Here is a 23743-nt window from a genome sequence, read left to right as displayed (position 1 = left end):
ACACCCTAGTTTTATTACTTAATATTATAAAAAACATTAGCTTCTATTTTGAATTGTCTAGTTTGTACTTGATTAATCCTTATATTTACCATTTTGTGACAATGAGTTATGTTTACAACTTTTGAATATATTTTAAGGTTTACATTCCCAACAATAGTGACCTTATGTATCTCATAACCAACTAAAAAACCATTTGATGCATCAAGAACAATATCATCTATGTTTTCTTGAGTTGATGTATGCCATTAGGCTAAGTAGTTGCATTTGACTTATGAATTATTTTGTTGTTTGCCTAGTTTGGTATGTAGTCTTGGCTCATACCTTCCCCACAATTTAGAATCCTAGCTTAAGACTATAAATAATCTAGGTATAAGCTACCTACTAGGTTCATAACTTACCAATTATTTATTTTTACCCTTCCATTATAAATAAAAAATTGTCTTCTTTTTGGTATTTCTTGTAGGAAGTTATTCTTTAATCATCACAAATATTTTTGGCAATTTTCTTATCTTGATTTTGTTTTCTTTCACTTCCTTCCTAGGAGTTAATTCTTGTTTTAGATCAACTTGTCTGGCTAGCATATCTACGAACTAAGAATTATTAGTTAGGTCTAAGATAATTTTCATTGAAGCTTTGGATGGATAATTATTTCAGACTCTTGTCTCTTAACTATATTCATAGGAACAACACTTGAACTTGATAAATCATCGAGGAAATAACCAGCATAAGACTTATTGTTAGTGTCGGATTTTTGAATTGATTTGTCTAGTCTAAACATGGAGTAAGATCATGCTAGCAAGCTCTCCTTGTTTGTTCTTCCTTTGGGACTAGAACAACTAGAGTTTGGCTTGGATTAGTGTGCAAATTTATCATTGATACCCTTCTCTATAGATGCCCTGAATTTGAAAGAAGGTGCCTATGAGGTACTTCTAATTCTATATACCTTGGTGTTTCCCAATGGAACAATTGTTCAATAATGAGGAAACCAATGCCAAAATTTGTATGTTCAATATGATGACCATAGTCTATCAAAGACAAATTTCCTTAAGGGTATGAAACTCCTATAGGAAAGTTTGTAGGAGAAAAAGTAGTATTGAGAAGGTACCAAATGCATCTACCTCTAATTGTGACATATACAAATCCAAGTTATAGATCAAATCCTTGTATTTGTAATAAGAGACAAATTTCTAAGCCAATAGTTTCATATTCCAACGATATAGTGAAATTTGGGTGGACTTTATAGATTCAATTTTTGGCAAGTTTTCCTCTAAATTGGAAAACTACAAATTTCTCTTAAACTTCAGATTTGGTGTCTATAAATATAGCAAATTATTTAGCTCCAATTTCATAGTTAAACTATGGATGAACTATAATATTTGAATAATATAAATGCACATGGAAGAAAATCTTTTCCTTCCATTTTAAAAAATTCTTAGGCATAGTAAAAGGTAAGCAAACATGTTGGGTTGTTATTCCTTTGACTTGTAAATTTAGTTTAGTTTAGCTAATTTTTTCACTAGGAAGTCCCTTAATAGTGTTTATTGAGTGGGAACATATAATTAGTAACATGAATCATCATCTAATCTACTTTTACTCATAACAAGCCAAAAAATATGAACACCTTATTTGATAGGATCATTCAAAAAGTTTGCATTCCAAAGTGATAGAAAATTAGGAGGGATAGGTTTTTTTGCAAACTAGGGATGCACTCACTTTAACATATCTTGTAGAGTTTTTGTTATGAAGTCCCTTACAAGATGTGTTTATTAAGTGGGCATATCTAATCAGTAATGTGCATCATCCCATCTACTTGTACTACTCGTAGTGAGCCAAAGAAAATGTGAACTCCTTATTTAATTATGTTCTTTATGCACTCCCTTATTAATAGGAGTTGGAGTAGTAGGGTAGAATCACATTTATGTTATATAAGTATGTTTTTACGTGCACACATACCCATCTCTAAGCAATGATTAAACAATTATGCTCATTTTCAATGTATAGGCACTGATTGACATATGATCAAAGGGTGCATAAATAGGAACCATACACTTTATTGTGGTGTAGTCAAGGTAGGGAGATCCAATGAAGAACATCCCCACCTTGCAGTTCATAACACAAATCACCAAACAAGATACCGACATAACACAAAACACTATGCAAGATACTGACAACCAGTAATAGAACACACGGTTTAATTGGTAGAAGCAACACACAATATAACCAGTAATAAATAAATCCATCATTACAATCATGTACAAAATTACATAAGCCTTTAGCGGCTACACATGCTGGACCACAGCCCAGGATTACAAAACAATCCATGCAACACAAATCTAAGATCCGCAGATCTTCTGCTCGACAAATACGTCTCTGGTAATAGTCTGCACTGTTCTGCACTGATCTAGACTTCAGTCCTTCCGGACTACAATCCCCCTGGACCAGAATCTCTCCGGAAATTACATCTTCGCTCGATCTCTACTTTCTTCGACCTCTGTCCTCTATCCTACAAAATGAATCTCTAAACTTTCCGTTTATACCATCCGCAAACAATAACAACTCGATCAAGTCTGTCAAAGACCAACCGGTTCATGATGAACCATGCAAACGATAACATGTCGGCCCAAATCACAAAGAACATCTTCAAGTGCATAAAACTTCACGCGGTCCTCTGGGAACATCGAACAAGGCCCAAAACAACATCGTTCAACGATCCGCAAGTTACGGAAATCGCTCGCAACTTGATTCCATACACTACAAAACCAACCGGTAAGAGCACATCCATACTGGGCCAATACCGGGATCGATGTCTCACTGAGATCAAAATCAAGGTGCCGGTTTGAACTACTCCGGTTCTCCTGCATCATATTGTCATCTTACATCACATAAATATTTGAAGTAATGTCTTTCGAGACACCATAAAAGCATTAATCAACTATCATATTTTTTTCTTTTCTCTATGTTGCATTTACATGATATAATTAATTATGCATGATCGATAATGTAGTATAATAATTATTATATGAATGTTCCATTGATGTTTCTTAAGCGACATTTAATTCTAGATATTTTATCTAACTTCTTCATTAGCAACCTTTATTATACCTTTTGGACCATTCAAAATTGAAGTGATCTAGAAAGAAAATAAGAAAATAATAAATAAATTAATAAAATTTAATAAATATACTAAAAACCTAAACAAAAAAAAACTATATTAATGACTTTTAACACTATGTTATTCCAAATTAAATCCATTAAAGTTACATATTTGCTTTCTTAGAATGTTGTTTCAGTAGATTTTAGATTTAGAACAAACCTTCATTCTATATTTAGGAATTCATATAGTAGGTTATCATTGGATATATCTATTTTAATCAATCCTAATATCATTACATAATTGACATCTTATAACAAAATTTGCTGATTTCATTTAGGTAGCTTACAATTTTTTCTTTCCCAAGGCGTTTTCAAGAGATTCCATTTACTAGTTCCATTACCAACCTAATCTTTGTTACTATTGTTTTCTTATCATTAACTTTCTAAATGTTTACAACTTTATATAGAGGATAAAAATTCAAGTTTATAATTAATGATATTTTTATGATAATATAATTTTATTTTAGCTTTGATTTTCATTTTTAAGAGCTTATAGATATTTCATTTTAAAAATTTATATATTTATAATTTAGATATTATATAATCACAATTAGCCCTCAAAAATCATTTACTTGTCCTTCTAAAAATTCTTTCCAATGTAGATGAGTTTGGTGTACTGGAAATGATGAGAAGTTGATCTTGCTCTAATTGTGCAAGCTTTTATTTGCAAACATATACCATTATAAGGATTCATTTTTAATGGGAAACATATAATCCACTAGAGGATAGGGTAAGGTCTATTGCTTTAAATTTTGAAGTTGTAAACTTTCACCCTAAATCTCTAAACCATAGAGAAACAACTACACTTTATGAAGGATTTTTTATTTATTTATAATCTCAATTTCAAATTTTAATATTTTACCATAGAGAAACAACTACACTTTATGAAGGATTTTTTATTTATTTATAATCTCAATTTCAAATTTTAATATTTTTATAATAGCTTTCTAAACCATGGTAGACTTACTAAAGTCATTTTGAATACTAATGTTCCAGTTTATCATGTATTTAAGATAGATCCATAATCAAAATGAACCATTCTAACATGTTGGCTATTGAAGAAAAATATATATTTGGATTTTGATGATCAGAATTTTAGATAACATAAAATTAAATATATTAAATGTTTATATGGCCAAGTATCATATTAAAGAAAAGTGATTTTACATTTTTCTCTCTATGGCCCTTTCAAATTAGTTTGTCATCACAATTTCATGGAAGGGGGTGCTATTCATAGAAGCATCACTCAACCAATATATAAGATGGGGGAACTTACTATCTATAGGGACCAACAAGACGCTATTTAACCCTATGCCCTTACAACTTGAGTAATTAGTAGGGAATTGAATTTGACACAAATATCTTTCTTTGTGTTAGGCCTAGAGGATAATACCAACAATATATGGTGGAAGTATAATGATGTAATTGCAAAGGTCGAGAGCCACGCATTCAATCTCTTATGTTTGGATGTGATATCCATGAATTGGTATGTTGGATCATCCATATTTTAATTTTATTCTTTTTGGCACATGATGGAAAGAGACACATTAAAGGTTTTCGAGACTACCCATGCAACAATTATTTAAGACATTTTTATAGAGATTTGTGCCTTGTGGAGTTTGAGCTATGACATTTTCTTGTTATTAATTGCATAAAAGACAATATCAATCAACTTATCATTAAAGGTGAGCTTAAAACAAAGATTAGTTAAAATATTAGGCCTTGATGTTCTAGTATCGAACTACAAACTTACCACTTTGGTAATTATTTTGAGACTCAATTTTCTAAAGTTCTAAACTATAAACTAACCACTAATTAATTGTTTATTATGAGTGAATGTTTTGGGTTATTCCCAAATGGTTATGAGAGTTACATTTATGATTAAGTCCATGTTGTAACAAGAACTAAATAGTTGATAAGAACTCTCCTTGTTAAGTAATGAAATTCTTATAATTTTAGATTAATTAAAGTTGAAATACTTGGGAATTTTTATTTATTCATTAAAATTGGTAATAGCTTTATGGTTTGGTTCTACTGTATATTATACAACTTTTGTTAAGGGAATTTATGATAGTGTACTACAATAATATGTTGAATTAGTCACAAGTGAATGGGACTACAAAGGGATTTTACAAGATTAGACTAAAAATTATGAAAATATTCACTCATGTTTTAATAAGAAAAAACTTCAAAAAGAATAAATTAGGTGAAGCATACAAAAATGAACAAGATATAGAGTTAAAAATTCTCTTTGTGTACCATGACTTTGCCCCTTCTTTTTGATTGGATCAATAATGACTCCTCTATGAAGTTGAATGAACTTCTAAGTTGTTTACATTTAGTTCACATAAATGTTGGAGTATTTGAAAAATAATGAATCTTCCAAAGAAAATGACGAGCAATATGGAGATTATTTTGTTTATATGGGTTGGTTTGGTCTGTTGCTTTTTCCTTGTGCTTATTTTGTGCTAGGTAGATGGTTCATAGGTACAACTTTTGACTTCATGGTATATTTGAGCATGCATTCACTATCTCATAAACTGGAATGGTATAGCTAAGAGGAAATCCAATCCTTGTAGATGACTAATTTTCAAGGTTCATCCTAAGAGATTGGATCCTAAGTATGGGAACATGTGATTAAAAAAATTCTCATTTTCATGGTTACTTGCAATACTTGGGCACACAAGGTGTAGAGAAACTAGTTGCAACAATAGTATGAAAATGTATTTTTTCAACTTTCTACAAAGATTACAAAGGTACAGTCCATAGATTATCAACACCAAGGGAAGCTCAATGTCACCCCAATTATGTGGTGAATTTTTTTTCATGTTTTTGATTAAGAAAGCAACACAACAAGGGTGTTGATCCATTATACAACAACCCATAGGCAATAGAAGAGAGAAAACAAAACAAGGATGCAAACCTAAAACAAAACAAGGTCGGATAGGCCTTTGGCAACAAGGTATAAGACCACTGTAAAAAACCTGTCAAACTTGTAACAACCCAAAACCCAACTCAAGAATGGGGAGAAACACCGAAAACATGACAATGAGAGGTTTGGGAGAAGGGGAACATTTCCCCTTCCGCCTGCTACAAACAATAGTCCAGACGATACTATCATTAGGACCATCAAGAGAAGAATCCAACGGAGAGGACCTCGTAGAGTTTCTGTCAATAACAACAGTAGGGTGCTTTTGCAGAACAACATCAGGATCAGATACACCAAAAGTATATCGAACCTGCAGAGCAGTAGCAACAGGTGTGGGAGACTCAATGACAGAGGAGGCCACAACAGTAGTAACACGAGGGTCAACATAGGCATCAACAGTAGTAAGAGACATAACCTCATCCCAGGAGGAGATATTGTCCTCCTAAGAGGAGTCAATAGAATTAGAATAAAAAACATTGACTATCAAGTGATCAGTAGTAGCATCCTTCCACCAAGTAGCAACACCTCTGTGACATGAGAGAGAACAATCCAAAGCTAAGTGACCTGTTGAGAAGCATATCGACAGTGAAAGGAGAGGCCCTCATAATCTAACGATTGAGTCCATGGCCTATCCCCAACCATAAGAACCACACCCCCCCAGAGAGACGAAGAAATGTCAATATCAATTAAAAGGCAAGCAAAGATAGAATGACCCATGGAAGACATGGCATCATCAAACTTCAAGAATCGGCCTATAGAGTTACCAATGGCCTTGTAGCAAGAATGCTCCCAGAAATGAAGAGGGAGTTTAGGAAGCTGAACTCATACCGGACACACATTAAGTGGTTCAGTAAGAGGGTTAACATAGGTTGTCTAGGGCTTGACAAAGAGAGTGAACTCCCCAAGTCCACAACATGCCCAACACCAAGTCACGATCATAAGAGGAAGCAAAAGAAGCAATGAAAAAGCCTTTCGCACAAGGAAAAAGCTCAATGTTGTAAGCAACCAAAGGCTTCCAGGAATCACTCACCAACGATGTAGGTCCGAGAGAGAAGGCCAAAACCCAACAAATATGCACACTAATGCACAACGTTGGTAGAAATCAACATTGTCCACAACATCCTGGCCACAAACCACCATAGGGGAGGTCTTGGCACAAGGAAGAGGACGAATCCCCTTGGGGGGATGAGTAGCAAATCTAGCCACGTGAGCGAAGCTATGCCTACCAACAAAAGAAGGTTTGGGAGGGACCTTAGCACCCACAAGAGGGTCACCATCAATAATGGAGGCAAGAACAACATCACCAGCATGGGCATCCACAACACCAATAGGTAGGGCACCCACAAGGGGAACCAACCCATCCATAACAACAGTAGCAATGTTGACACCACCTACAACGACAACCGCAGGAGGGAGAGATGGATCAGAACCACTTCGCATAGAAGCAAAGACACCAATAGACCCGACGACAACCTTGTATGAAGCGTCATTCAAATGCAAATGGGCGAGAGAGCCGCTCTTGGATGGAGCCATCAAGAGAATTTTTTATTTTATTTTTTTCATGTTGGTAATTCTTGGTGATGTGAACTATTTCCATAGGACTTTCTCTTAATACCAACTAGCCAACTTGGGCCTTTTGGATCACATTATATTTTCGATATGATGAGGATTTTTTTAGTTGTAGAAGCAATTTCAAGATACATAACTTTTTAAGCATATGTGATGTGAGGGGTAAGACATTTTTTCAATAACAAGAGCAATTCCAAGGTGCACAATTATAGACTTGTGATCCTTAATCCAATTATAAAGTTTATGATCAAAAGGTATAAAAGTTACCATGCATGAGCAATACTTATTTTCTTTATGATGAAAAACAATTACAGAATCTTGCGCCTCTTCCAAGAAAAAGGAAATTGGTTCAACACAAATCGATATGTAAAACTCTATGTTTAGTTGGTGTACATGTGGAGAATTGTAAGCAAACAATCTTGGCCTAAATAATTCTTCAAAGTTGAGGATATATTTATTTATTCTAAAATACTTTTGTTTGGAAGGTAAACAAAATGTAAACAATGTCTTCTTACATGGTAATTTATCAGGCTACTTACAACAACCTCTTTATCCCTTCTTTATCATCTTTAGAAATCCTTATATGGTCTCCAGTTCCCATTAGGAATAACAATACTAATGAATTTAACTTTTTGTTGAGAAAATTTATAAACTATATCTATGATGGATCTAAAAAATAGTTACAAAGAAGGTTGCATTAAATGAGGATATTCACATCTATGGTTCATAATAGAATCTATGGTTTTGATTTTATGTATTTTTTAACTATTGCCTCATTATCATTGTGTGATCTAAAAGGGTTTAAAATTTTGAACCACATGCAACCCACTAATATCATATATGTTTTGCGCATTCGTAGTTTAAGATTCATAATTTTTGAATCCGTATAAATAATCACAACTATGTAGTTGTTTAGGTTAGCTTCCATCTATCAAGCTCCAATTGCCACTTGTTAGAAAATCCTAGACTCCATGCCATCATTTGACATGCTAGGGGCAATATCATCATACTTATATAACATTTTGGATAAGCTTCATTATGTCAATTTATTGTTGCCACTAGCAACAAAGCCTTGACTATGTGTTATCATTTGATATGGTATGGTACAAGTAATGTTATCATATGGCTATAGCTATTTGGATTAGCTTCAACATTCAATCTACCATTGGTACTTGTTATATACCTAGGGATATGATATATTAATATCTTTAAGTGGATGGAGATGCCAATATGTGGCAAGCATCCCTTAAGTTAGTTATATTGGGTCATGTGGACAACTAGTGTATTTAAATATATCAAGAGATGAGTAGGCCTTCTTTAGGATTACCCCTCCAATGTATTATTAGGAGGAGGTCTATCTAAAGTACATGATTATCATTGTAAGAATATGTGTGAAGTGTGATATTGCATTTGAGATCTCCTCGAGATGTAGCGTGGAATAGCTTCTTCTATAAGAAGTATTCAATGGTGTTACCCTACCTCAAGGGTTTACTCTATTCCTGCATATATTGGATATTAGGGCATGTTGGCCCACACATAGCTCATGTTGTGCGAGATATATTTTTTGCATTATATTATTTCTTGCTCTAATACCACTTGATAAGATCTACACATAATTATTGAAATAATATGATGCAGAAGATAGATCGCACACAACACAAGGGATGTGTGTGGGCCAAGATGCCCTAACATCCAATATATACACATATAGTAACAATACACAATACTCCTTATGGAAGAAGTCACTCCATGCTTAATCTCCGAGAGATCCTAAATATAACATCTTGCTTCACACATATCCATATAATGATAATCAACTCCTTTATATAGACTGCCTACTAATATAATAGAGAGACAATCCTAATGAAGGCCCACTTTTCTCTTGATATAATTAAATACATGTCCACATGACCCGATACAACCAACTTAAGAGACGTGTGCCATATGTCAACATCTCCATCCACATAAATGCATTCTAATATCATGATATCCTTAAGTACATAACAATATTTGCTATAAAATATTTTACTATATTCCACATGCTACAGTTAGACATAGATTTTACCGTAACCAAGCATTTCCTAGCCATGTTCCCTTGGTGTTGGCACAAATAACATTGAATGACAAACATTTAAGAAGCAAAGTTTGGTGAGGGGAGAACAATTTTCAATCTTTGTCATAAAATTCTACCGATTCCATATAGCATATTGGGTTACCTTCAATTTTGTCAATTTTCTATATAAGTAAAATTAAATAATAAATCGCATTCTATTAATTGTTTTTTAAATAAAATAATTTGTCTGTAACTAGTAGTTCTAGATATTTTATGAAGATTTTGGGTGGATATTTAGCTCCCTTAATGAAAAGTATTCCTCTTCATTTCGATCTTTCAACTTTAGCTTTAGATATGGTTGATAGTCATATAGTACCTCGGAGAGTCATCGAGAAAGAACGCTAGGATGCTGATTAAGAGAGAACAATGAGGTAACAATAAAGAGGCTACAACTCACTGGATTAACACGTCACAAGAGAGAACATAGCTCAAGATACACCAATGTTCTTTTACATATCAAGTGGTGAAGACATTGATAATTGGATCCCCACGAAAAGTACTCATTAAGAATTTTGTTGTCTATGTGGTCTTATGGTTAGTTATCTTTGGTCAAATGTGAGAGAATTTACAGTTTATTCTTTTTTAAGATTTTTTAGGCATGGTTGGTTCTTTATGAGAGGATGCTGAGTACTCACTAAGAATTTTGTTGTCTATGTGGTCTTATGGTTAGTTATCTTTGGTCAAATGTGAGAGAATTTACAGTTTATTCTTTTTTAAGATTTTTTAGGCATGGTTGGTTCTTTATGAGAGGATGCTGATCTACTTCTCATCATGCCTGTGCCATCTTCATGTCCCTCTATCCTAAGGAAGATTCTTATTGTTGAAAAGTTTATATATATAGGAGGACATCATTGGAAAAAATGGCGTGGAGACCACATGCAGAACAAACTGCTGAAAAGTGATTAGATTGAATTCTGCTGCTTAAAATACAACAATGGAGAAAACCTCCAATGTATTTCCCACGTTGAATAACTTTGATTGTTAAAACTTAACATCCTTCGATTCCATATGCCAGGGGAAGCCTTACTGAGTCATGACTGTTTCCATATTCAAAATCCTTTTGAATGTGTTACTGAACAGCGAATACTGAAGTTATTTCTTGGCACCTCACGATACCCGCAGCTCCTCCGTAGCACAGCCATCTCTCACTACCTGGGTTAGAATTCCATCTGACTTTATGTATCGAAACTTGTTTTGACGGGTATTTTTCAATCCTACTGCAACCAATCCCTTCAACACCTGAACTATGACATTGACCTGCACCTGCAGGAACCAAGGAAAGATCACCCATGCTCTCTTTCATATGCTTTGTAGTATGCTTTCCACTGGTGACCTTTTTTGATTTCTTTGCAATTCGGTTCTTGGAGGGTGTCACATTATATTCATCTGATACTGCTACTAATTCAGATGAGCCAGACTGTATATACTTGTTCTCTACATCCACAAGTGTCACCATTATCACCATTATCACCATGTCTCCACTGCGCTACATTATAAATTAAAAAACACCTTTGAAAGGAAAGGGACTACTCACCGGTTGTAGCACGTATATTAGTTCTTAAAACCTGATTTGACTCGGAAAGAAAACCACGTATGGATCTTGGAGTATCACTCCATTCATTAAGAGATTTCTTCATTGGAACAGGAGTAAGAGTTGATGGGGAAACTATCTTGAATCTTCTAGTTCCCTCTTCAATGAGTGATCCACAAGTATAATGGGGGCTACGGTGTCGCATTTTATCTTTCTCCACGGCTTTCTTAGTAAGCTTTCAAATCAAATCCAGTAATGCACAGACAACAAATATGAGTCATGTCTCATTAGAATATAGATATCTGACATAAAAGAAGCTCAAATGAACAAGGAAGAAATTTGTAATGTTGTCATGAGATGTCTTTGGTGCAGGAAATTTGTCTTTCAACTAAGCACCATGGTTTAATGCTAGCACTGTAATTATTGGCCTGAGAAAAATGGGGAAGCAAAAACAATGCAAATGGAAAAGATTCTATACCTGAAAATGAAGAGCAGAACCATCCACACTGCAATATGCAACCAAACCTGTCGAAAAAGATACTTAGCCTCCTGCAACCTTAATAAATAAAGCAATTAAATATTTATGAAACATTTTGAAAACACATAAAGGAAATCTTCACTCTCCTTAAAGCCAACATACTGGATACAAGTACTTTTGCCTAGTGTGTTATTTAGATAAAGATTTGCTTTTGTCCGGCAATTAATCCACCTTAATTGATCTGCATCATGAATGTTCATCGGGGAAATCAGGATTTTAGGCATCCCTAAAATTTACTCACAATATTTATAAAATGTTTGCAACTGAGATTGTAGCCTGGAAGGGTGAGAGAGAACAAGTTTGCTTCATGTGTAACTCTTTTATGTTAGCTACGTAGGAAAACACTTTTTCCAGGTGCGTAGAGGTGACACTATTGGGTCATTAATGTTTGTAGGCCTGGGATTATTCCTCCTATGATGTGGAGTGCTCCTCTGGACATCATAATTGCTTGTGAGCGATCAGTGTGCATTCACCTGCATGAGATTATGCACTGGGGAGACAGCTCAGGGAGTGTCTGTAGTGATCAGAGTGAGTGCTGTGGATAAGTGCAAGTAACATATTGCATGTTTTTGAGTGCTGAACCTCACCAGATCAAAATTAAAAATCAATAAGCTATACTTGTTAATATCACCACTTCCCTCTAATTAACCAGATGCAAAGGTAGTCAAATCAATCCTTTCCACCTGCCAATTGGTGAAGAGTTGTTTGAATGCCTAATAGTTTAGCATTTTCATCATACTGGAAATATTTGAACAGCTGAAAAGGAAAGCTTTATAGTTTATTGAATAATAAACAAAGAGCAAAGAAAAGATGTTTTCAAGTCAGCAATGTTTAGTTTCTCCAGTTATGTCCACGCCATATTAGGAAGCCTTGATATAAGCAAATACAGCATTTTTTCCCAGAAATTTGTCTTCTCTATGCCCAATGCCATTATTGGAGGACCAAATGCAATAGAAATAAAGGAGACAAAAAAGTGCGTGCTTTTTTACTTACAACTAGGAATCTCAGGAATGAGAGGGAAGCTGGAAGATGCTAAATGGCACCACAAAAAAAAAAGAGCTCAGCAGTGAGTAGAAAGGAAAGCGAAAAGAAAGGGCTAAAGAGTAAATTCAAAGTATCATTAAAATGAAGATTTTCAATAAAGTAACTGTGCACGGATTACAGCGTAAATATACTTCCAACCCGTCAGCAAAATTGGATGTAGGGAGGAGGACGAAAAATATTTTGAAAAGCAAGAAACAATTCATCATCATTTAAATATCGTAACACTTTCTAGTTTGAGGTCAGAAAAATTGAGTTACATTAGTAGAGGAAAAAGAAAGATGTAAATTGTATTTGGTTATTTTTTTCATTTTGACGTATCATTATATGTAAACATTTATAAACTTACGATGTTGTTATACATTTGAATTTGAAATTGTGTATGAAATTATGAAATTTAAATGAGGAACTTTCAAATATTGAGTGTATGAAGATCATATAGCATGTGTAATGTTTGAATTATGACAGATCGATAATCAAATTAGGCTCCTATGTTCTCTAAATCATTTAATTTCTTTTTTTCTTTTGTAATAACCAAGTTTTTTTGCTGAGTCCCAAGTCTGAGTCCTATTTTGAGCTGCTGAGTCCGAGTCCTCAAACTATGATTTTGATGATAGATAACTTACATGTGATCCAAAATACTGATACCAAATATTTATATAATTCATTTTAAAAACTCGTTAATAAAATAAAATAATAATTAAAAATTATAATAAATTTGAAATTAAAACAATATTTAAAATCAGACACTGACTTCTTCTAAAACCCAACATTGAACATGGATAATATTTATTTATTACATGATAAAAGATGGTTATTACAGTGACGTTTCCATGTAATTGAATAGAATCCCGGGTGAGACACATATTTGTTGCTACTTCTGCTCCACTCATCTATTATTATTAATGTATCATTAGTCTGGCAAACTGCAAATCATTTTTTCTTGTAATGCTTTAGTCTTAAGGCATGATTGCAGAAGATGCTTCGTACTATCGTTAACGTAACGCTTTTATATTTGGGTGCAATTAAGCGTTCATTTTTGTGAGTTTACTTGTCTTATTGTGGAGCGTTCTACAGTTCAACTCATATAAGATTTTGCTAAGTTCAAGGGCATTTTGGATATAATAGCTCCTCGTTGTTGCTTTGGTTATTGAGGAAACGTGAGGATTGACTGCATTGAGTCTACAACATTATTAGAGTGCAAAGCTTGTTTATTTAAATTTTAATAGGAATAAGGGTGATATAAAATAAAAATATAATAACAATAATATAGTCATAATAGATTTTTTTTGTTTTGGTTAAGATTCAAGAGTTCTATAAAAATATAATAATAAGAGTATATTAAAACATAATAATATAATCATATTTTAATAATAACTTAATATTAATTACAATATCATAATATAATAATGATTTATTATTAATTATAATATAATATAATAAATTTTTAAATGAAATAATGAACAAATATGATATGTTAATTATTAAATTATTGATAACATATATAAATCTAATTATTAGATACAATATGTTGAATAAATATTTAAATGTATTTTAGAAACATCAATAAAAAACATTAAAAATATATATTTATTTACAATCTTAAAATTAATATATAAACTTAAAGTTATATTATTATTAATTTATTTTTTAACATATTGAATATAAAAGGAGAACTGCAGAGCGTGAAGTGGCTGTCAAATATCGACAGTTGCAATGGCTGAGTTTTAAACTTAGTGGATGCGCGCGACGGACAGAAATATCAATGAAATATGAAAAATTGAGATTAGAGGAAGTGGCAGAAAGGCTGGAAACCAGGCGGAAGTAGCAAACAGGGAACCCTAGATCCGATTCATTGCCCTGTTCAAACCCTTGGGGTAACAAATTCAACTCTAATCTCAGGCGGCAGGCAGGTACAGCAAAGCAAAGGCGAGGATGTCAGCGCAGCAAAGGCAAGGCTGTCAGCGTCTGTAGCAGCACACGCAGACTTCAATTCCGATCACAAAGAAAGCGTGCAGCGACAAATTTGGTTTGATATACAACTGCGATGATGTAAAATGCTCTGCGTGAAGGGCAAAAGTGCGAACTGGACGAAAAGGCTCTGCGAGGAGATTAAGAGAACTTGGCGATTGCGAATCTGACATCTGCGAACCTCTGGGCCTGCGAGCAATAAGTTTGGTTGTCTGTGAATTGTTCGAGGCAACTGTGGTGACGTGGACACCTCAGCATCTTTGTGGAGGGGTTAATTCTCCTCCACCCGGTTTGAAACTCCTCTCCACTGCTATTTTTTTTTCCGTTCTTTTCTTTCCTTCTGTTTGCAAATTTAATACTGCACTTCATTTAATTTGCAACTCCCCCCACCTACTTGGTCGCTTGTGCGGCTTAACCTTTGGCTTCCTATGGAGTCAGAATCGGATGGCGATGCCATTAACGGCCCTAAATCCACAGATCAATCTAAATCTCCGCCAAAGAAATCTTTCGCCGAAACCGTCTCCCCGCCTGCAAATGGAGTCAACCCTAACGCGCGATTTTCTAAGGCTCCTGTTAAAGAAAGATCCAATGAGGAAGGTAAGTGCCCTAGCACTATCTCGGGTTCCTTCTGCATTTCGCCCAATCTGGAAATGTTGAATGAAATTGCCTCGGAAAAGACTAGGTTAAGTAATACGGCCATTTTCTTTGCATGTGTTGATGTCAAGAAATGCCCACCTAGGAAATTTTTAGACGACTGGTTTCTTAACCTCTGGAATTTAAAATTAGGGCTTAAAATATCATTTTGCAGACAAATTCAAAAGGGTCTCTACCTTATTTTCTTTAATTCTCACTAGGCTCAAAGGGAGGCAATAAAGCGTCAACACTGGACAGTTGGAAATACTTCCTTCCGTGCCCTAGCTTGGTCTCCAGAGGTGGTCTGTGATGAGGTTCTCACACTATCCTCCCCTAGGTGGGTCATCCTCAAGGATGTCCCCCCCTTCCTTTGGCGTTTTCTTCCACAGTTAATGGAACCTTTTGGAAAAACGATCCGTATTGATATTAGGGGATAAAGGGATCTCCCCTTGCAATAGAGCAGCCTGGGCTACCCTAGATATTAGGGGCTCCAGCTTTGGCGTTTGCTCTATCTATGCACCTAATGACTACAAGGAAAGAGTGTCCCTTTGGATCTAGTTGACTTCCCTCCCAAGTATCCCTTGGATAGTGGCTGGTGACTTCAATATGACTGAGCATCAAGATGACAACGCTGGGGGACTTCCTTTTGAATGGAAAAAAGCAGAAAAACCTCACTAAGACAAACTTAAACAAAAACTCCAGTTATTTGACCCCCTCGAGGGCACTAAAACTGCTGCTTCTAACCTATGGTACACTTGGTGCAACTTTCAACAAGGCTCCAATTGTATTTACTCCAGACTCGACAGATTTTATGTTAACAACGACTTCTTCTCCTTCTCCCCTAACCACTTGGGGAGTGCAGTTGCTGTCCTGCCAGTTACCCTTTCTGACCATTTCCCTATCCTTGTGGTCATTAACACTAGAAACGCTATCCCCATCAGTAGCCCCTGTAGCAAGAAATTTATTCTCAACACCTCCCTCCTCAAAGACCAAGATGTTCTAGGTGCCCTTAAGGTGGTCAGGCTCTTCAACCTTCAGCCTCAGCCCCCCCAATCTTGCACTCTCAGGTGGACAAGGAATGTCTCCTCCTGGCAGAAAGTACTCCAAACCATTGGCCAAAAGAGAGCCAAGGACTCTAGAGCCATAGAAAAAACTCTCACCCATTGCCTCCATTCCCTAGAGTAGGATATTCAAACTAACCCCTCCTCCCCCACCCTGGCCAAGCATGTCTCTAAAGCCAGAGACATCCTAAGAAAGCACTAGCAGGTCAAAATCGGGGGAGCCTTCATTAGAGCTTGCAACCACTGGCTCCAATTTGGAGATAAAGGCTCCAAAATCTTCTTTAACCTCCTTAAGCAGAAACAAAACAGAGAAAAAATTGATAGAATAACTGTAGACAACAAGGAACTCCTGGATCTCAATGATATCAAAGAGGCTTTCGAAATGTTCTATAGAACTCTCTTTACCTCAGAAGATAATGTGGCCTCGAAAGAGGCTCGACACAAATGTAGTACCATCATCCCTAAAAGGATCTCTGAAGATGATACTCTCCTCCTTAAAGCCAGGATCTCTATACAAGAAATTGCCGATGCCATTAAAGCCCTCAAGGATAATAAGGCCCCAGGCCCCGATGGTCTCCCGGCGGAGTTCTACAAAGCCAATCTTGAATGGGTCACGCATGACCTCTATGACATATAAAATGAAGCTCTTGACAATGGCACTTTGGGGGAATTCATAAATAAAGGTATTGTTAAACTCATCCCTAAAGAAGGAGACAAAGCGCTCATTAAGAATTGGAGGCCAATCAACCTCCTCAATGTCTCCTATAAAATCCTTGCCAAAGCCTTAGCTACCTGCCTTGAAAAGATTCTTCCAAAATTCATTTGCTCTACCCAAATTGGATTCATTAAAGGCAGGTACATATTGGAAAACCTTGTCACTAGCTGGGAATCCATGGAATGGGCCAGAACCTCTAACCAGGATGCTGCCATGTTCCTTGTGGACTTTGAAAAAGCCTATGACAGAGTCGAGTGGGATTTCATCCTCATGACGCTCCGAGCTTTTGGCTTCCCTAACGAGTTCTGTGACTATGTCTGAATTCTCCTCAAAGATGCTTCCGCCATGATTGAAGTTAATGGAACCCTATCCTAGCCTATTCCTCTCTCTAGATCCATAAGGCAGGGCTGCCCTCTTGCCTCTGCTCTGCTTGTTATTGCCTCAGATGCCCTCTTTTATCTCCTTAAAGATGATACTCTATCTCCTAGAGTCCATGGCATTGTGCTGCCGGATGACTCTGAATTGCTGAATATCCAATTTGCTGATGATACCTCTCTTTTCCTGGAGCTCTCTAGGCAAAACATCGATTCCCTCAACCTAAAAATTGACACCTTTAGTAAAGCCTCTAGAGCCAGGATCTCCAGCTCCAAATCTATTTTACTTGGCTGGAAGGATAAACCTCCAGACTGGCTACAGCAAGACGGGTACTCATGGGGAGGACCCAACATGATTGTCAAGTATCTCGGTATCCCCTTCTCTATTTCCCCCTCTCTTTGGGACATGTGGATCCGGGTTAAGGGGGAAATTGATAAGAAGCTCAACAAGTGGGATAATTGGATCCTCTCCCTAGCAGGTAAGGTTCAAGTATGTCAAAAAATCCTCTCCTCATACAGTATCTACTACTCTTCGGTTTGGATGTTCAACAATTATCAAATTTATGAAATTCAAAAGGCTATCAGACGCTTTCTCTGGTCTGATGGTAAGGGCAAAAGAAAGGCCCATGCGGTAAAATGGGCCTGGTGCCACTTAGACAAAAAACATGGAGGTTTGGGCCTTAAGGATCTTAAGCTGCAAGGAATCTCCCTTGTTGCCAAATGGATATTTCATGCACTAGATGGGCAAGACCCTTGGAAGATTCTTATCAGAAACAACATTCAAAATGGACTCCCCAAGGTTGCCAAATCATGGAAACTCCTCCCACTCAATGATCTACTTGCTGGAAGTTTCTCGGTGTCTGTCCAAGGCACCTGGGTCTTTAAGTCCATTTGGAAAGCCTGGGAGCATGTGCGTAGACTTATCTGCAACTCTAGCATTGACTGTGACAACACTATACATGGTGAAAGGTCGATATGGTGGAACCTCCACCACAACTCTTAGCCACTGGCCTTAACCCAAGGCTGTTCTGCTAGATTTTGGCATAACAAGGGGATCAAGTATCTTATGGATATCCTAGAAAATGACAACCTCATCACCTGGGAGGAACTTAGTAGTAAATTTAATCTCCCTGCTTCGCATATGCGGACCCACAATATGATTAGGAATGCCTGTAACACCCTCAATCTCCCTAAGAACACTCATGTTGACACCCACAGGTACCTCTCATTCCTTTGGAAGGATGGCTCCCCCCTCCCAAAAATTAAATCCAAAGTTATCTACAACCTGCTTAACCAGGACACCTCTGTGATCGACCATGTCAACACCCTATGGAATGTCCACCACAACCCTACCGCTTGGTATAAAACCTTTGAGAACCTTTGGAAATCTCCCATCCCCCCTAAGATCAAGTGTTTCAGATGGCAACTCTTACTGGATAGATTGCCTATTAGGAATAATCTAGCTGCATATGATCTTTGTTCTATTTGCAATAAACCTGAGTCCACTCGGCACATCTTCCTTGACTGCCTTTTTGCTAGGGAAATATGGTTAATGTTTGAAATATCCATTACTGAGCATGTCTTCACGTATGATATAGTTACTGGTTTCGTCCATAATCTTAAAAAGATTGCTAACTTAATTTGGCAAATTTTGTCTTCTTTTATCCTTTGGTTTATTTGGAAACTCAGAAATGAGGAGAAGTTCCAAGGTAATGCTAGGGAACTTACTGGTTTTTTAAAAAACTCACACATTATAAAATTGCTGTACAGGTTTGCTTCCTGATGAATGTTGAACGAAACAAACTCCTACGGTTCCTCAAAGAAGGCCGAGCCGCCATGTTTATATACGAGATGCAAGATGGTTATGAATGGGCAAGGATCACAGAAAGTCAAACTACCTTCGAGAGTGCAGTTAAGAAACTGATTAAAGAACTCCAAGATACCAGAGCCCCCCCCTTCAATAGGGTTGACATGTGCATACAAATCATGGAAAGGAAGAAGGTGGTCTGGATGGAAGGACCACCGGGGTGGACCACATGGCTAGAAGACTAGGATGAAATCCTCCTCTAGTTCCTTATGGCAACAAGCACAACTTTATTTTGGAGCTTTCTTTTAGTGCATTGTATGTGACACTCGTCTAGTTCTTTTTGGTTTCACTGTTGAGGCCCTGCCTCCCCTGAACTCATTTGTATAAACATCTTTTTTGGTCTCTCGATTTATAATATAAAAAAACATATTGAATATTAAAATAGAGTTATGTAGACATGCATAAGAATACCAAGATATTATTTTCAAACCTTCTAATATAGATACCATTCCATATCACATTTATAAAAGAACATACATAACAACTGAATAATAAATATTAAAAGATATTAAGTTTAAAAATAATCAGTTTAAAACTAATTAATATAAATAATATTTATATAAACTAATGTAAAACAAGCCAAGAGATCTCATTACAAAGGTAGATATTTTTATTTATTTACATTGTTTTTTAATTGTATATTTTATTTTGATTGAAAATGTTATTATTACTATTATATGAAAAAATACTTATTATATCATTTGATAAATAAAGTAGTAGATATTTATATATGTAAATAAATAAAAATAAAAATTAATAAGTAATATTTTAATTGAAAGTATTATTTTTACTATTATAATAAAAAATACTTACAATAATTTGATAACGAAAATAGTAAATATTTACATAAAGAAATAATAAAAATATAAATTACTAAGTAATATTTTAAAATATTATCATTTTAAATTCTAAATAAAGTTTTAATCACATCATGTAAGAGTTATATTAGTTTTCAATAATAATAAAAATTCTAAAATACCATTTAAAAAATAAAAATTAATGTAAAATTTTACTTCATGTTACTCAGTTTAAATTTTTATTATCAAGCATTGAAATGATATGTATATTCATATTTTACTATTATGAGATGATTAAATTAAAAGAACTATTTTATAGTTATTATATAACTTAAATGTTGTTTTATTTAGCTTAATTATTATTTTATGATTTTAATTTTAATAATGATATTTATATTTATATTTTACTGAGATGCTTATGTTAAAAAAAGAGTTATTTTATTTATGAATTATTTTATAATTAGATTGTTTACTAAATGTTTTATTTATCTTAAAAACTATTTTATGATTTTAAATTTTTATTATTTTTATTAATAGACTCACATTTCAATAAATTAAATATAATAAACAAATTTTTTTTATTTAAAATAATTATAAATAATAAATATTAAATTTAATAAAATTCTAATAAATAAGAAACTTAAAACCAAAGTTAAAGTTAAATAATACTACAGCACAAGTTAAGTTTTGGAAGGATTCTAGAACCAGGAACAAAAGAACAAAAGAGGAAAAAAGTTTAGGAAGTACTCAGATAGCTTGCATGAGAAAATGGATCACTACTCCCATGGCGAGAAAGGGCACTACCACTTGGCCCCTCTACAAACAGTTAAAAAAAAAGATAAATTTCACAGTGATAAAATTCATTCTGACAACTTGTTTATTTAGTTTAGAATCATCGTTGGAGTCTAACGAATTCAATAGGCAAAAGTCCAAAAATTGATTTGGGCGGGAGATATGCATATCCAAAAAAAAATCATACAAACCAAGATCTGATTTGGGAACATTACGCATAAAGAATTGGTCCATAAACCCAACAATACGTAACATAGTCAATAATTTTTGTGAATAAATTACATTTAAGAAATGCAATCAGGTAGACTTGCAAATAGATATATTTTATGGAATTTTTTATTTTTTTTTGTCAATGGGCCCTTCTTCTATCAGTGAAGTTGAACGGTTTCAAATGAGGCCATCAGAGATCAAGTCTTGCTAAGTGCAAAGGCTCCAACATCATAAGAGATGAGGGCCGGGATCTTGCCCCGAGCGAATTTGGCGGAATAGATACCCCTCAGTCCTTGGCTCATAGCTGAAGAGGTTTCAGCGTATAGTATTAGGTGGTAAAAACAACTCCGTGAAAGGACCTCCATCAACCCTAAAACTGAAATATCTTAAGTGAGCTTGAATGAGTTAAAGATGAGGATATTTATTCTGTTAAAATTATTTGAATATGATTCTGACCTCATCTTTTATGATAATGAAATTTTATACTTAAAAAACTTATTCAGAATCATTCAACTTCAATGAAAATTTTTTGAATGAAAAATAATTACCTATTCTTTGTATAACCTTAAATTGTAGGCAATTCAAATTTGGTAAGCTCCAGAAAGATTAAATTGCCATTTATTAGTTGCTGACTATAGTGATCAGCATAGACTGTTTTTAGCACGGGAATCGTGCGAAGGGAAAAAATTAAAGAGCTACATTATCAAATATAATGATTTTCTGATTTTTCCATTGGTGAACAACAATCACCTAGGTGAAATACTTAATATTTTCATTCCTAAAATTGAACGAAAATAGTGGTAACCTTTTTAACCAGTGGAAAAATAACCGCGACACGTTTCAAACATGCATTATTCATGGCTACCAATACCTGTCTTCTACTGTGCATTGTACATTTTCCTCTTTTTCACAAAAAGGGAAGGTGCCCCTGCACATTGTATTTTCAGGAGTTCTAGAACCCCTCTATGCGGTGGCAAGGTGAGCAATTTGATTTTTCTCAACTACTTTAGAAAACCCATTGGAGTTCGATTTGATTTCTCCGTGGGCTACATATTACATTTGGGCAAGGAAATTGCATTGGCAAGAGACAACCACAGCCACAGAACACATTCTGCTTCTATTGCTATGGGATCTATGTGTAAGGGTAGTGAGCTTCAATGTCTTGGGAAATGAAATGGCTGTGACTGTGAGCATGGCCTATGTGGCTAGACTAGCTGTTTATAAGGTCTGTTGAGGACTGGATCCCAACTGTGAGTCGCTGGCAGCTGCCATGGAAAAGGCCATCCAAGACTGTGCAGTGTGCACATTATTTGTTTGTCGATTGGCCCAAGTAAGGATTATCCGTTCTTCATGGATTACAAAGTTCTTGCAGCATTTGGGACAATAGATAGAGGTGTATTTGTTTCAGCCTCTGGTCATAATGAAGGGCATTTCTCAACATCTACTACAAACATGGTGCCATGGATAACCACTGTGGGCATCAGCAGTTCGGAAAAAAAATTTCTCTCCTGTACAACCAATGAATAATGTATGATAATGTTGCATTAAATGGAATTTTCTCATTCTCAAACATATAAATTTTAATTCTCTCATTGAGATAACATACCAACCTGACTTAAAACAACCAACCCATTTATTCCCTTGAACCAATTACCTTGTGTTTTGCTTAGGTTGCACATGCTTCAAGTATCTGATATTATTATTTTGTATTTTTCTTAGCCCACATATAATTTGTCTGCCTTTCAGTATTTTCTTTATTAGTCCCTCACCATAGAGATCAATATGGACTATTATTTTTTTAGCACAAGGGGGTAGAAGAGTGAATAGGAATTTCGATAGCAGCATCCCTGGAAATGAATAGCTGTTCTCTTTTATGGAAAGCATTTGGTTGTTATCAGAGGCAGGGGGTTGACCTGACTTTGCCAAACCTCCGAATGAAACGAGATGAGACGAGATGAGAGATGAGAGGGACCAAACCAGGGTTTATCAACTTCCAAATGAAATGAGATGGAACTTTGGAAATGAATTGCTTTATGGTTTTAGTCTTGGGCTAGGGCTTGGTCGGCATAATAAGTAGTGCATGGGGGCTTGGCAACCCATCCTGACAGCACATGTATCTTTTAAATCTGTAAGTGATTTTTAAGCCTCTATTAAATTTGTTATGAATCCAGGGTTCCAAGTCATCCTCAAAAAGGAACCACCACGCTGACACCACTCCACTCTGATCATGATCATAAACTTATCATGCCCAACTTGCTCATGTCCATACGGAGCACCATAGTCCAGCTGAAGCATTAGTATTTGCAATTCAAAGCCAGGTATCACAGCAATATCCTCATGCTTGAGATCATTGATCAGCTGAAACTTCTTATGCCAAAGTCCATGCCAATCAAAAACAAATGCCTCCATGACATGTGCTGTAAATTCTGAAAGTAGGGCATCCCCATAC

The 23743-nt window shown here is 35.3% G+C and overlaps 1 protein-coding gene across 4 annotated transcripts in view; it reads right to left on the bottom strand.

The window, feature by feature from the left end:
- Positions 1 to 2204: 2204 nt before the first annotated feature.
- Positions 2205 to 23743, bottom strand: part of LOC131079459 (uncharacterized) — a 314514-nt gene continuing 292975 nt past the window's right edge. For 3 of the 4 annotated variants that reach the window (XM_058017420.2, XM_058017419.2, XM_058017421.2), the window contains 3 exons: positions 11774 to 11820; positions 11299 to 11530; positions 10654 to 11198 (listed from right to left, as the gene is read on the bottom strand). In XM_058017420.2, coding sequence (XP_057873403.1) covers positions 10834 to 11198; positions 11299 to 11530; positions 11774 to 11820 — 644 coding nt within the window. In that variant the 3' untranslated portion in view covers positions 10654 to 10833. Of the gene's footprint in view, positions 2856 to 10653; positions 11199 to 11298; positions 11531 to 11773; positions 11821 to 23743 lie in introns of those variants that run through there. The other variant, XM_058017422.2, reaches the window with a different exon arrangement.

Source organism: Cryptomeria japonica, chromosome 8 (assembly GCF_030272615.1).
Source record: "Cryptomeria japonica chromosome 8, Sugi_1.0, whole genome shotgun sequence".
Taxonomy (NCBI): Eukaryota; Viridiplantae; Streptophyta; class Pinopsida; order Cupressales; family Cupressaceae; genus Cryptomeria; species Cryptomeria japonica.
Note: the sequence above shows the minus strand (reverse complement) of the source record. Positions and strands in the feature narration are given on the sequence as shown.